At 42.8% G+C, this 16,009-nt stretch overlaps 1 protein-coding gene across 8 annotated transcripts in view; it reads left to right on the top strand.

Moving 5' to 3' along the window:
* Positions 1 to 16,009, top strand: part of gli2a (GLI family zinc finger 2a) — a 400,256-nt gene that overhangs the window by 335,827 nt on the left and 48,420 nt on the right. For all 8 annotated transcript variants that reach the window (XM_072579873.1, XM_072579871.1, XM_072579867.1 and 5 more), the window contains 4 exons: positions 1,512 to 1,725; positions 2,399 to 2,512; positions 5,701 to 5,841; positions 15,395 to 15,544. In XM_072579873.1, the coding sequence (XP_072435974.1) occupies positions 1,512 to 1,725; positions 2,399 to 2,512; positions 5,701 to 5,841; positions 15,395 to 15,544 (619 nt within the window). The remainder of the gene's footprint in view (positions 1 to 1,511; positions 1,726 to 2,398; positions 2,513 to 5,700; positions 5,842 to 15,394; positions 15,545 to 16,009) is intronic.

The following is a 16,009-nucleotide window of genomic DNA, read 5'->3' as shown; positions in this document are numbered from 1 at the left end:
TCTGCTCATCCACACTACCAAGTAGCCTACCATTAGCCCAGTAATCCATCTTCTTGTTACTCCTACCAAAGTGAATGACTTCACACTTAGCTACATTGAACTCCATTTGCCACCTTTCTGCCCAGCTCTGCAACTTATCTATATCCCGCTGTAACCTGCCACATCCTTCTTCGCTGTCCACCACTCCACCGACTTTTGTATCATCCGCAAACTTGCTCACCCAGCCTTCAAACCCCTCCTCCAGGTCATTTATAAAAATGACAAACAGCAATGGTCCCAAAACAGATCCTTGCGGAACACCGCTAGTAACTGCACTCCAAGATGAACCTTTACCATCAACTACTACCCTCTGTCTCCTTCCAGCCAGCCAATTCCTAATCCAAACCTCTAATGCACCCTCAATGCCATACCTCCGTAATTTTTGCAGTAGCCTACCATGGGGTACCTTATCGAACGCCTTGCTAAAATCCATATACACCACATCTACTGCTTTACCCTCGTCCACTTCCTTGGTCACCTTCTCAAAGAACTCAATAAGGTTTGTGAGGCACGACCTGCCCTTCACAAAACCATGCTGACTATCCTTGATCACATTATTCCTATCCAGATGTTCATAAATCCTATCCCTTACAATTCTCTCTAAGACTTTGCCCACAACAGAAGTGAGACTCACTGGCCTATAGTTACTCGGGCTGTCCCTACTCCCCTTCTTGAACAAGGGGACCACATTCGCTATCCTCCAGTCTTCTAGCACTATTCCTGTAGACAACGACGACATAAAAATCAAGGCCAATGGCTCCGCTATGTCCTCCCTAGCTTCCCAGAGGATCCTAGGATAAATGCCATCAGGCCAAAGGGACTTATCTATTTTCACCCTTTCCAGTATTCCCCAGACCTCTTCCCTACATACCTCAAAGCCATCCATTCTAATCACTTGTGACTAGAATGAGCAATAGAGAGATGGGAGAGGTGTTGGGGGGCCAGTGGAGTGTTGTGGGAGGAGGTCAATGGGCCTGCCCACCCTCAGGTCCGAACACTCAGAGGGCACATCTTGGCCAGTTAGATGCCTAATTCTAGTGGCTCTTCCCCAACTGTGGAGACACGAGTCTGTCACTAGGCTCTGCAAAAACCTATTGTCAACATTGAAGTCCACCTGAGTCTATTTTGCCACAAAAAAGTGTATATGGGGTTTCTAAAAGTCTGGGTCCGAAAACTGTTAATGAAAGGATAAAAAGATAATCCAAGATTGTTTCTTGAAAAAGAAATTGGTTGATTAACCAGAGCAGATATCATTGAAATTGCTGATTAAATCTGTTTGACACTTTAAGGTATTTTAAGGTCAACTGGAAACCAAAGGAGGTGATGGAATTTCCTTAAGAGAAGACTGACCCTTTTTTTGCAGCATATTATTCTTGGTTGCTTGCAGTGTTTATAGTGCTGCGTGTTCCAATGTTTATTTAAACAAAAGAAATCTGAATCTTTTTTCAAATTCTGATACTGTTTGATTTCAGCCCAGCGTTCAGTTTTCCTCACCCCATCAACCCAGTGACATTCCAAATGCACCAACAGATACTGAACCAGCAACGCAGCCTGAACTCAGCATTCGGCCACACTCCGCCCCTTATACAGCCATCACCAACGTTCGCTCCACGACAGCACATGTCCAGTACCTCGGCTGTTTTGCCACCCAGTCAGGTCAATAATGCCTCATCTGAAACATCCCAGGTAAGGACAGGATTCTTGTTGTGGTGCTGTGGGCGGCATCTTTCAATGCAAAGGGTGAGAGAGGAATGCGACGGCGTGGGAATATGGGTTCGCACATTGTGCTATGACCTCAGGGAAGCTGGACTCCAAACTAGTACAAACTGATATTTGCCTTTTTTCCACTGACTGCCTCAACACAGTTCTCCGTGAATGTGGAAAATGTCTCATGACTTTGACTCTATTTAACGCTGGGTTAATGTTCACTCAGGGAGCCCACGAGGTTGGCTGGTGTAGGAAATGGAAAAGTCACAGGTCGTGTTAGGAGTGGTCTTCAAGTTTTACGGAGAGGATAAAATGACAAGTTGAGCATTAGGTCTTCTGTTCTACTTCTAACCTGCTTTGTACCTCATACCACCATCATCCAGCCCCTAACATTGGTAAATCTTCAAATGCTAAGTATGTCATCCACTGCCTCTTCACCTGCAACTCCACATCCCCTCCATTATCAGTAAAGACCCATTTATGTTTTGACCTTATCTAGAAAAAAGATAATACTAAAAAGAAAATGATTTGGGAAACACGACACTGAAATAAAGAGGATAACCTTAAAGAGAGCAGACTTGGCTGTGTTCATATGTTTGCACTGTTGGGTTGAATTCTTTCTTCTAACCAAGGCTTGGTTTTTATTCTGTAGAGCAAGCTGAGTGGTGAGTCTGCTGTGAGCAGCACTGTTGATCCAATGATCAACAAACGCACCAAGGTTAAAACTGAGGTGGAGGGACCCCGGGCTATCTCTCCAAACACTGAGGTGAGCGAATAAGAACCTGTGTATTTTTCTGCCGTTTAGTAAAACCTGAGCAAAGTTAATATGAGTCAGCCAGGACACAACATGAAAACAGGTTATATAGTCCACCTGCTGGTGTTCATGCTTCTCATGACTCTCTCTTAAATTACTTCACCCAATCCTATCAGCATATCTTTCTATTGCCTTCCTCCCTCACATTTACCTAGGCTCTTTAAATGCATCAATCTATTCCCCTCAATCCACCTCATTTCACATTCTGATCACTCTCTGAGTAAAGGCGTTCTTCCTGAATTCACTGTTAGATTTATGAGTGACTGTCATGTAGTTAAGACCCCTAGTTTTGGTCTCTCCACCAGAGTGAAATAATTCAACAAGTTCACGCCTGCCTTTCCTGATACTGGCTATTTATTTCCCGTTTGTTAAAACTGAATCCAAGTTCAAACAGCCTGCCGTCTCTGGATGAGTGCTGAGGGTCTTCTGAGCACAGATCTAGCAGTGCAACCACTACAATACCGAACCCTGAATTGTCTGCCACACTTGAAAAGGTACATCAGTGATAAATGTGATGCTTGATAATAGAACATAGAATAGCACAGCGCAGGAACGAGCCCTTCAGCTCATGATGCTGTGCCAAACATGACACCAAATTAAACTAATCCCTTCTGTCTGGCCTGGGTCCATATCCCGACATAAATGTTGATGTTCATGGCAGTTTCTAAATCAGCATAGGAAATAATGTAAAGTCACATGCAAGTGACAACACAGGATCCATTGACTTGTAGCATTATCTTCAGTTTGGGAAAATGTTCACACAACTTGTATTACATAACGTGACGGTGTTGATGTTGTCATCACATTCTTCCTCCCCAATCCTACCATCCCCAACACATTATTTCTCTTTTTACCCATACCTGTCTTTTTGGAGAGAGTTAATGTCTTATCAATTATTTTGCCCCTTTAATGCCTGTAAAATGATCACCATGATGTAGAGGAGTTGGTGTTGAATTGGTGTGGACAAAGTTAAAAATCACACAGTGCCAGGTTGTAGCCCGACAGGTTTATTTGGAAGCACTAGCTTGTGGAGTGCTGCCCCTTCATCAGGGAGCTGTGAAGACAGCTACCTGTGGAGACCGCTACCTGATGAAGGAGCAGCGCTCCAAACGCTAGTGCTTCCATATAAACCTATTGGACTGTAGCCTGGTGTTGTGTGATTTTTAACTTTGTAAAATGATCAGCAGATCAACCAGGATCTCATTGAATGGTAGAACAGGCTCAATGGGCTAAATGGCCTAACACTGTTCCTCGTGCAAAAAAAAAGTCTTTCATTTCAAAATAAACTGTTGAAAAATACGATTAGCCATACTGCTACTGGAATAAAAGTAAAATGTTTTCTGGGATTAAGTAGTTAAAATGTCATTTTCTTTGACCTGCAGAAAGTGTGATCATGGAATTTATTCGCATTCAAGGAAAACTTCAGTTGAGATACAAAAATTAAAATGTGGCTGGTTTGTGACAGAAAGACAATACTATGTGCGAATAGACACCTTACACTTTCCTTTAATACAACTGTTCAGCTACAAATGCTCATTAACTCAGATCCTAGTAATGCCTCCAGTGTTGGACTATCTTGCAGCTCCTTGTACTTGTGCAGGATTCTGTATGAGAAAAGATGAATGGTGACACCAGCCGTTATAATGTCAGGTTGAGTCCCAGACTCTTTCCTCAGTGCAACACCAGGAGCTGTCTGCTGTGTAATGGAGAGTTACTAATGGGTTATTACCTCAGAGTTATAAAGTACTGCACTGCAATCTCTCTGTCACTGGTCAAAGAGACGAAGATTTGATACAGTGAAGCCTTTAGTTCCTGGTCTTCTTTCCATTCTGATGTGTGAGAATTAGCAGCAAGAGCAATTTATCTCCTTTCTTTTTAAACCATTTTTTATTGTAACTCTAAACTACAAGAAGTGTCCCTGTACTACATTTTAATGAAATATACAATACCTTGCTGTCACTGGGACAGCACCAGCTTTGACTAATTCCTTGTTCTGCTTTAGTCCAGAGGCAGCCCCAGTCAGACTTCGGCATGATGCATGGGGACGGCTATGTTTATAATCATCTGGGGCCAGGAAAATTGATGAAGATAGCATATCAGAGAAAGATAAACATGCTGTAGTCAGCACGTTCGGGGCAGGAGCCACATCTCACGAGTTTTAAGTTTAGAGAGCGTCAACAGCAGCAAGCGCATGACCTAAAAGCATCTCCAGCTGCGACGTGGGCAGATGCTAATGAGACAATTTTTAAAAAAACACACAATTGCCATCTGAAAGGAATTAATATCTGATCGGTAAAGTACGTTCATTAGTGCAAACAAATTGCTTGTGCACTCAATGCGGGTTTTGACTTCATTCAGAGGGTTTTATTTCTGTTTCTCTGAGATGGAGTGTAGTTAGTATCTTTATTCTGTTGTCTGATTCTTATTTTCCTTCATGCCTTTGTAAAGTCAGGTCTTGGCTGTAGTGTTCCTGTTGCAGGGCCCACTCTTGTTACCCTTAATTCTGTCTAGTGTACGCAACCCGCATCCAGATTTTCACACTTTATCAGAATTCTGGCTATTGAAGTATTTAATATTTTAATATCATGTCTGTTCCTATCAGTCCTCTTCTAAATCAAACCCACGACGGATCCAGTTTTTATTGTTCTGATCTGGAATTTTCCTTAAGAATGAGAATTCACACTTCTAGCGAGGATCAGGGGTAGTGAGGAGAAAAGGTGATGAGAAGAATGGGAAGGGTAGAAAAGTTGAGACTTAAATTATAGTATCCCTGTGCAGAATACAGTGTGAACTTAGCCAAAGTTGTGCTTTTGACCATCTGTGTTGCCTCTTAATAGTTGTTCACAGAACTGTTGCCTAGCAACATTCTTATCTCTTCATATGACTCGTACGAAGGAAAATATATTAAGACAATAAAAAAAAACTTCAAAGAGGGTAAAAGAAGTTCAATAAATCATTTCTCGAGTTGATTTCATTTGTGCAGGGTATCTAAATGTCTAAGATGGTTAATTCATTGAACTTATATCCATCAGAACATCAGTGGATCAGAGGAATGCAGGACTGTTACAAGAACTGTTGCATTTAACATTATGACATCTCAATTTCCACTCTTCCTTTCCTTTATTTATACAATTGCTCAGGATCGGCTGGCAGGGCTGACAGAGGTGAAGGACGACTTGGATAAAGATGATTGCAAACAGGAGCCAGAGGTCATTTACGAGACCGTGTGTCATTGGGAAGGGTGCAACAAAGAGTACGACACTCAGGAACAACTGGTGCATGTGAGTAAAGCCTGATCCAAGTGCTGGAAAGCAGTCAGGGCACAGTGAGGCAGTAGCTGTCGGTTCGGTGTGCACATCACAAGATCTCATATTGAATCATGGAGTGATTACAGCACCTAAGGAGGCCATTGAACCCATGTCAGCTCTCTGCAAGACTCACTTGCCCAACCTTTCCCCATGGCCATTGCAAGTTGCATTGTTTGCCCTATACCCTTTTGAAAGTCATGATTGAATCTGCTCTATCATGTACACAGACTGTGCACTCAGATCTTAGCCACTCATTCCATAAAAAAGGTATTTCCTCAGATACCTTTGATCATTTTGCCAATCATTTTAAATCTGCATCCTCTGGTACTCAACCTCATTCAAAGAGACCCAGGTAATGCTCTGGGGACCCGGGTTTGAATCCTGCCATGGCAGATGGTCGAATGTGAATTCAATAAAAGAATTCTAAAAGCCTAATAATGACCAGAAAATCATGTCGATTGTTGGGAAGTACCTATCTGGCTCACTAATGTTCTTCAGGGAATGAAACTGCTATCCTTACATGATCGGGCCTACATGTGACTCCAGACGCACAGCATTGTGGTTGACTCTTAATTGCCCTCTGAGCAGTAAATGCCGGTCTAGCCAGTGATACCCACATCATGTGAATTAATTAAAAATTTAGACTCTGTTGTTCCACATATCACCTTCCAGGATAACAGAAGTTTATACCTCAGAGCATTCAGTATGGTTTCAGAGGTGGACCTAGGAACATTGCTCCCTTTCCTTGCGTGTTTCCTTATTTGAACTATTCTGCTTAATTCTCTTTATCCAAATGAGCCTGAGATGGTTCCAATTCCTTAAACTTCACAGCAAAGAAAGCAGACCATCCTGCTCAACCGCAGCATTAACATTTCACAGGAGAGTCCTCCCATTTTATTTCATCTCATCCCATCAACTTCCAATCTTTTATTCGGCTTCTCCTTAAAAGTATTTGCTTCAGCTTCTCCACTCGATAACGAGCTTCATATTCTCATTGTGTGAAGATATTTATACTGACTTTTTTGTTGGATTTATCAGTGATTACTATTAGCCCCAGATTTTGGCCCCCTCCGGTAAGTGGAGATATCTTTTGATGTCTGCACCATCAAAGCTAATGGAAATAATTCCTCTGCCCGCACACTGTAGGCCCCGCAATTTGAGCCTGACCTTATCCTCTGTAGTCTTCACATTGTATGGGATTCAGCACAGCACAGAGTTTAATAGAAAAAAATCACCTTCTTTGCAATTAAAACCGGCCAATTTCCTCAGTTAAGGTTTTACTTTCTTGACACTCTGCTGGATTTTCAACCCTGTGTGGTCAGCCCTGACTTCTTGCCATCGAAGAAATTAGATACAGCCCAGGAAATTAAACCTCAAACACTGCCTTTCAGTATGATGTGAGTAAGCTGTTGGGCAGTCTCAGTCCTTATAACTTAATTTACTGCTTATTTTCCAGAACAATTGCATTAGCATCAACTTACTGTCTGTACTATATGTTCAATATTTTGCCAAAAACATGAGCTGAGAAGCTATAAGTAGATTTTTGCAGACATGAACTCTTCCATCAATGTACAGCTAGTTGACCCAATAATAAAATTGCTCTATGAATGTTTTCTTTTTAAGTCTCTCATTGTTTGGCAGCATCTGTGGAGGGAAATCAGAGTTAAAGTTTCGGTCGAATGACCCTTTCTCAGAAACTACACTTGGACTAAGTGGTTTCCAAGGCCATTTCAGAGGCAATGGTAAAGTCGCCATAGTCCTACCAGACCATAAGGTTGCTCTCTCTCCTTAGAGAGCGACAACATGTAATGGTTTAACATAAGGGTTACCATACCTCAGGTGAGGGAAGGAGAGTGCTTCATGACAACATCAGCCAATGCAGGAATTGAACCGAAGCTAAGTAGTGTCGCTCCACGTCACAAAACAGCCAACTGAGCTAACCAATCCCTGAGCTAACCATATTGCTTTTGATCTGGAGTGATGTGTAGATCAGACCAAGTAAAGGTGGCAGATTTAATTTCCCTGAAAAGCATTTGTGAACTTGATATATTTTAACAGCAAATAGTTCAGTGGTCAGTATTACTGAAACTTTTTCTTAAAAATTTCAAACATCATGGATTGAATTTACATTCCAGCAATTGCGTTTTAGGATTTGAACCCATGTTACCAGATAATTAGACTGGGACTTCATCTTATTAGCCCAGAGGCGCTAGTCGTTTGGTTACTTAATTACTTTCTCTTGGTACACCCGATTGTATCAAGTGCCATAACCCATGATAAAATTGGATCTCTGCCTATGGTTTCTTCTCAAATAAGTGGTGGCACAGTGGTTAGCACTGCTGCCTCACGCTGCCAGAGACCCAGGTTCAATTCCCGCCTCAGGCAACTGTCTGTGTGGAGTTTGCACACTCTCCCCGTGTTTGCATGGATTTCCTCCAGGTGCTTTGGTTTCCTTCCACTGTCCAAAAATGTGCAGGTTAGGTGAATTAGCCATGCTAAATTGCCTGTAGTGTTAGATGAAGGGGTAAATGTTGGGGAATGGGTCTGGGTGGGTTGCTCTTTGGAGGGTCGGTGTGGACTTGTTGGGCCGAAGGGCCTGTTTCCACACTGTAAGTAATCTAATCTAAGAGAGCCATATAATGGTGGTTTTACTTCAGTTAAGTGGTACCCTTTGCCCCTGCCATTTGCCAGACTTTGCCAAAGACTTTGCCAGATAAATCTGCAGCGTCATGAATACCTTGAAACAAGATACAGTGCAAAACACAAGCCTTTAATCACATTTTCATTCAAGGAGTTGAAAAATGTGGTGCTGGAAAAACACAGCAGGCCAGGCAGCATCCGAGGAGCAGGAAAATCGATGTTTCGGGCATAACCCCTTCTTCAGGAATGAAGAAGGTATTATGGAATGTCGATTCCCCTGCTCTTCAGATGCAGCCTGACCTGCAGTGTTTTTCCAGCACCACATTTTTCAACTCTGGTCTCCAGCATCTGCAGTCCTCACTTTCTCCTTTCCATTCAAGGAACCAAGTATATTTCAAGTACAGGAACCAGCATTAATTCATCATCTCCTTTTGCAATCTGCCAGAGCTCAAACCCAAATATGGACTGTTCAATCTTTAGAACTTTGCTACTTGTGAAACCTTGCTGTGCACAAATTGGCATTTCCATTTGTCTAAAATACAACAGTGGCTACACTTAGAACAAAGAATGTTACAGCGTAGTACAGGCCCTTCGGCCCTCAATATTGCATCGACCTGTGAAAATAATCTGATGCCCATCTAACCTACACCATTCCATTATTATCCATATGTATGTCCAATGCCAATTTAAATGCCCTTAACGTTGGTGAGTCTACTACTGTTGCAGGCAGGCCGCTTCACGTTCCTACTACACTCTGAGTGAATATCTGTCCTAAATCTATCACCCCTCAATTTAAAACATACTTTTTTTGGCAGTGGATGGCCAAGATACTATATCAATGCAAATTCTTTTTCAAGATGTAAAAATGTCTGCCATCAAAAGTGATGGGTAATTTCCCAAGCCCTGCCCTTCTGTATGCATACAAAATAATCTTTCATTCAGCCATTTTGCAGCACTCTTTTAGACCAAGTAGGACTAGTCATAGAGGTGTACAGCACGGAAACAGTCCAACTCATCCATGCTATCCAGATATCCTAACCTAATCTAGTCCCATTTGCCAGCACTTGGCCCATATCCCTCTAAACCTATCCAATTCATATACCCATCCAGGTGCCTTTTAGATGTTGTAATTGTACCAGCCTCCACCACTTCCTCTGGCAGCTCGTTCCATACACACACCACCCTCTGCTTGAAAAAGTTACCCCTCACGTCCCAAATCAATCTTTCCCCTGTCATCTTAAATGTATGCCCTTTAGCTTTGGACTCCCCTACCCTGGGGAAAATACCTTGACTATTCGATAAGAAATCAGATCTTCTGGCCCAGAGTGAGGGGCATTACACTGTCAGAGGGCACTCTAAAATGATGATTATTTCCAGTCTATGCCTCAATTGGCACTAATGAAATACAAATTAATCTAAATTACATTTGTTTGGAGTAAGTCAATTGTTTACATATTATTTAGTCAGCAAGTGGAGACAGATGTAAAGAGCACAGTAATAGCAGGGTACTTGAGAGAGAAGGAAAGGTTTGCATGGCTGGGAGTGGACAGGATTGTCGACTCACAATGCAGGAACGGCGGAAATATTGTGATCTCTAATTAATGGCCGCCCTTCCCAGGACCTGTCTTAGTCATAAGCCGGTTCTTTCCTCCTGCCAAAAGCTTAAGCTGTTGACAGCAGGTGCATTTTATTGTGGAGTTTGTCTAATAGATGACAAGCCTGCATTCAGCTTGCTTGTTTTCTAAAGACCAGTGTCTCCTCACATACCAGGGCTGTAGTGAAGCAGAACAGGAGCAGCATGTGTTTTCCATTACACACTGGTGTGTTAGTCTGCTGAGGGACTCGCCTGCAGAGACTTTTAAGCGATTGCCAGGACCCCAATCCCTCAGCACAGGAAGACTATGGATGCAAGCTTTCCTCCTCTCCCCTCCCACTGACGTGTCTTCACCAAAACTAATTAAACTCAGTCAAATGCATCATCGATGTGAGCACCTTCTCACAAGCAAGGGAGTTTGTTGTTTCACTGTCTGCCCAGCATCTCCCATGAATAGGCTGAAGTTTCAATTAAGGAGAGGAAAAAAAGACAAAATGATTTGGGTTTTGGTTTCACTTTGTGTACAATGGTCCTGTCAGAATTCTGACTATCGGTGGGGAATGGGCTTTGGCAATTTAATCTGGGGTGTGAGATAAATACCATAGCACTGTTTCCATTTTTCTCTACACACAACAGATTTATCTTTCTGTATGCAGCTGCGTCACTTAGATCCTTATCTCAGTTATTACTGTTTCTAAGGATTCAATATTGGCTGCACGTGTTTTTGTCTTCAATCTTTCTTTCAGAAAGACATAGTTGTGAAGCAGTTTTGATCTTCATTTTTCCAGGTTCAATGATTGTACGTTCCGTCTCCTCAATTTTTTCCTCAAATGCAAGGGCAGAGGGAGAAACCAGTTATCCTGGAAAAGTTACTGGGTGTACTGGAGCTCCACACTGAAATCATGGAATCATCAAGTTTTTACATAGAAGGAGGCCCTTCAGTCCCTCATGTGTCTGATAGCCATTAAACAGCTACAATTCTAATAGCATGTTTAAAACATTCATGGGACATGACAATCACTGGGTGGGCCAGCATTTATTGCCCATCCCTTGTTGCCCTTGAGAAGCTGCCTTCTTGAACCGCTGCAGTGGATTTGGAACAAGTGAGTGACTTGCCAGGCCAATTCGGAGGACAGCTGAGAGTCAACCACTTGCTCTGAGCCTGGAGTCATGTGTAGGTTAGTCCAGGTGAGGGTGGCAGATTTCCTTCCCTGAAGGACATTAGTGAGCCAGATAGGTTGTTTTTCCTGGTAATCATTCATGGTTTCATGATCTTGAAGTAGATTCTTAATTCCAGATTTTTTTGTGATTGGATTCACATTCCACCATCTTCTGTGGCAGGATTCAAATCTGGGTTCACAGGACATTGGCTGAGTTTCCAGGATTCATAGTCCAGCGATAGTGCCATAAGGCATTCAGACTAATGACAGTCTCGTTCTAAAGAATGCTCAATAGATTCAAAGTATTAACTTTGCTTTCTGTCACAGATGCTGCCATAGCTGATGAGTTTCTCCAGCAGTTTCTCTTTTGGTTTTAGATATCCAGTATCTACAGTTCTTTGTTTTGTTTTTATTCATCTTTCTAATTTTCCAGCACTTGGCCTAAAGTCGTGTATGCTAACGTTTCAAATGCTCATCAAAATACTTTTTAAATTCCTTGATGCTGAAATCATTTTTCAAATCTCCTCTAAATCTCCCGCTCCTTACTGGTATTAACCCCTCTACTAAGGGGTAAGGTTTCTCCCTATCTATCTACCCTGTATATGCCCCTCCAATCAGGTCCTCCCTCAGCTTTCTCATTTTTAAGGAAAACTATCCTAGAGCCTCTCAAACACAGTCAAAACTCCCTTTAGTGCAGCGATTATAACCATACACGGTACTCCAGCTGTGGTCTCACTGACATTATCAACACCTCCAGTGTAACCTCCTTTCTCTTGTATTCAGTGCTTTGGCAAAGAAAGGCAAGTCTCCGATATGCCTTTTTAATCATCTCATCGACCTGGCCTGCTACTTTTACGGAGCTGTGGTCATACGCAGTGCTGGTCCATTGTGCTCTCTGTGCATTTAGTGTGTGCTTCCTTGCCTTGTTAGTCCTCCCAAAATGGGTCACCTCCTACTGTTCAGGAGTAAATTCTGTGTGCTGTAGTTCAACTTATCTGACCAGCTCATCTTTAACATCCTGTAGTCTCAGGAACCATTAAGTCATATACAGCATGGAAACAGACCCTTCAGTCCAACCCATCCATGCCAACCAGATATCCCAATCCAATCTAGTCCCACCTACCAGCACCTGGCCCATACCCCTTCAAACCCTTCCTATTCATGTACCCATCCAAATGCCTCTTAAATATTGCAATTGTACCAGCCTCCACCACATCCTCTGGCAGCTCATTCCATACACTTACCACCCTCTGCATGAAAAAGTTGCCCCGTAGATCTCTTCTATATCTTTGCTCTCTCACCCTAAACCTATGCCCTCGAGTTCTGGACTCGCCAACCCCAGAGAAAAGAATTTGTCTATTTATCCTATCCATGCCCCTCATAATTTTGTAAACCTATATAAGGTCACCCCTCAGCCTCCGATGCGCCAGGGAAAACAGCCCCAGCCTGTTCAGCCTCTCCCTGTAGCTCAAATCTTCCAACCCTGGCAACATCCATGTAAATCTTTTCTGAACCCTTTCAAGTTTCACAACATCTTTCCGATAGGAAGGAGACCAGAAGTGCATGCAATATTCCAACAGTGGCCTAACCAATGTCCTGTACAGCCGCAATATGACCTCCCAACTCCTGTACTCAATTCTCTGACCAATAATGGAAAGGATACAAAAAACCTTCTTCACTATCCTATCTACCTGCGACTCCACTTTCAAGGAGCTATGAACCTGCACTCCAAGGTCTCTTTATTCAACAACACTCCATAGAACTTTACCATTAAGTGTATAAGTCCTGCTAAGAGTTGCTTTCCAAAATGCAGCACCTTGTTGTAATCTGAAGTAATCCTTTTCGCTGTCCACTACACCTCCAATTTTGGTGTCATCTGCAAACTTACTAACTGTACCTCTTATACTCACATCCAAATTATTTATGTAAATGACAAAAAGTAGAGGACCCAGCACCGATCCTTGTGGCAATTCACTGGTCACAGGCCTCCAGTCTGAAAAACAACCCTCCACCACCACCCTCTGTCTTCTATCTTTGAGTCAGTTCTGCATCCAAATGGCTAGTTCTCCCTGTATTCCGTGAGATCTAACCTTGCTAATCAGTCTCCCATGGGGAACCTTGTCAAATGCCTTACTGAAGTCCATGTAGATCACATCTACCACTCTGCCCTCACCAATCCTCTTTGTTACTTCCTCCAAACACTCAATCGGGTTTGTGAGACATGATTTCCCACACACAAAGCCATGTTGACTATCCCTGATCAGTCCTTGCCTTTCCAAATACATGTACATCCTATCCCTCACACCACTACTTTTTCATGGCATCTGAAAATTTCCTGATCATACCTCCTAAATTTGTAACTCAATCATTAATGTATAAAAAAATACAGTTGGGACCTAGCACCCTGTGGTACACCAGGCTTTCAGTCACAAAAACACCGCTTGACCATCATCCTCTGCTTCCTGCCATTAAGCCAATTTTGGAACAAATTTGACAAATTACACTGGATCCCATAGGCTCTCAGTTGCAAAATGTGTTTCCAACAGCAGCCTTGGATACATCCCATCTGGGCCTGGGTTATTTATCCATTATCAAGCTTCCTACAACTACTATATCTCCTCCCTCTCAAAGCTAATGTGTTACATCACAGTCACCCTCTCTGATTTCTAGACCTACATCCCCTTCTCTATTTTGAATACATTTGCAAAGCATTCATATGAAACCTGACTCTCCATGTAGATTGCCACTTTGATTCCTAATGGGCCCTTGTTTTTCCCTGCTTATTTCATTTGCACCTAATATACTTAATTCTTTAATTCACTCATGGGTTTATCCAGCACTTACTGCCCATTCTTAGTTGCCCTTGAGAAGTGGAGATGAGCTGTGTTCGTGAACAGCTGCAGTCTGTTTAGTGTCGGTACACTTTTGGATTTACAGATCTGAAATTTACAAGCTGATTTGAGAGAGCTGTTGTGGTACAGTAGTAGTATTCCTGCCTCTGGGTCAGAAGGAAGTGAGGACTGCAGATGCTGGAGATCAGAGCTGAAAATGTGTGGTTGGAAAAGCGCAGCAGGTCAGGCAGCATCCAAGGAGCAGGAGAATCGACGTTTCAGGCATGAGCCCTTCTTCAAGAGAGCCTTTCCTGAAGAAGGGCTCATTTCCAAAACGTCGATTCGCCTGCTCCTTGGATGCTGCCTGACCTGCTGCGCTTTTCCAGCAACACATTTTCAGCTCTGGGTCAGAAGGCCTAGGTTCAAGTCCCACTTGCCCTGGAGGTGTATCACAACATCTCCGAACAGATAGACTAAATGTATTGACGACATGAGTCCATGGTAATGCAACAGACTGTTAACCCAGAGACCCAGGTAATGTTCTGGGGACCTGGGTTCAAATCCTGCCACAGCAGATTTGAATTCAGTAAAAATCAAGACGAAATTGTGACCACGAACCCATTGTCAGTTGTTGTAAAAACCCATCTAGTTCACTAATGTCCTTTAGGGAAGGAAATTGCTATCCTTACCTGGTCTGGCCTACACATGACTCCAGACCAATGCCCACAGTGGTTGACTCTGTCTAGGCAAGTAAGGGTGGGCAATAAATACCTAGCTAGCGATGTCCTGCCACCATGAATGAATAGTAAAAAAAAAGGTTCGGCACAATACATGTCATTCTGAGGGTTTACTGGTTTTTCCTTTTGGGCCCTAGTTCTGGGGTGCTTTGTGAGACCCGAATTTGCCTAGAGTCCCATTGTCCCTGGATTGATGTGTGTTGCTGTGGTCCTCAGGCTGTATAACCATCAGCAGATGTCATAGCCAATGTCCTGATGCTGATATTAACCCAGGCAAACCCCATATGTACAGGTTTGCGTGCAGGACTTTATAAAAGACTCTCAGAAACGATAGTGTTGACTGAATGTTGAATGTAATTGTTGAATGAACAACTGGTTCTTAACTCTGAAGTGAACTTCAGCTCACCACACCAATTACTCTGGCTGAAAACACAGCTCAGTAATAGAAAGTTAAAAGGGAACAACTTTTTCAATGTTTTTATTTTGTGCAGAAATCTTAGACTTATAGAAATGTGAATCTACCCGAAGAGCCTTCATAGCCGTTTGATTTGTTTCCTCCGACAGCACATTAACAATGAGCACATCCACGGAGAGAAGAAGGAGTTTGTTTGTCGGTGGCGGGATTGCTCTCGGGAACAGAAGCCATTCAAGGCGCAGTACATGCTGGTGGTGCACATGCGGCGACACACAGGAGAGAAACCACACAAGTGCACTGTGAGTTTACCAACTGGAGAGCTGGGGAGCACCTGGAAAAATCCAGAGTGGAATGGTGACATGAGGAATACATCAATAAGTGGTGGGGCCTGAGCAATATTGAGCAGCCATGAGCATGGGAGGAATATGAGTTGACGCACTGTTATAATCTCATCAAACATGGATGGCAACCACCATCATACCCCCTTGAAATGTACAATGGCTTTGGGCTAACTGAATGCATGAAAAAGATCAGCTGAATTACCACATCAGGAGGCTTTAGATCTGAATTTAGAATACCAGGCTACAAACTCATTCAAACAGTGAGCTTCTTATTTCAACAAATTGGCAGCTAGAGAGAACAATGATTGAAACCTAGAATTCCTACTTTCTTGTCCCCAGTAGGACACACAGCCAAATCATCACTGCAACAAAACTGCTCCCTTTCTTAAAGAAACGATTGATTGATGTGGATGACAGTAGAAA

Source organism: Chiloscyllium punctatum, chromosome 10, assembly GCF_047496795.1.
Source record: "Chiloscyllium punctatum isolate Juve2018m chromosome 10, sChiPun1.3, whole genome shotgun sequence".
Lineage (NCBI taxonomy): Eukaryota > Metazoa > Chordata > Chondrichthyes > Orectolobiformes > Hemiscylliidae > Chiloscyllium > Chiloscyllium punctatum.
This window is presented reverse-complemented; position numbering and strand designations above follow the sequence as displayed.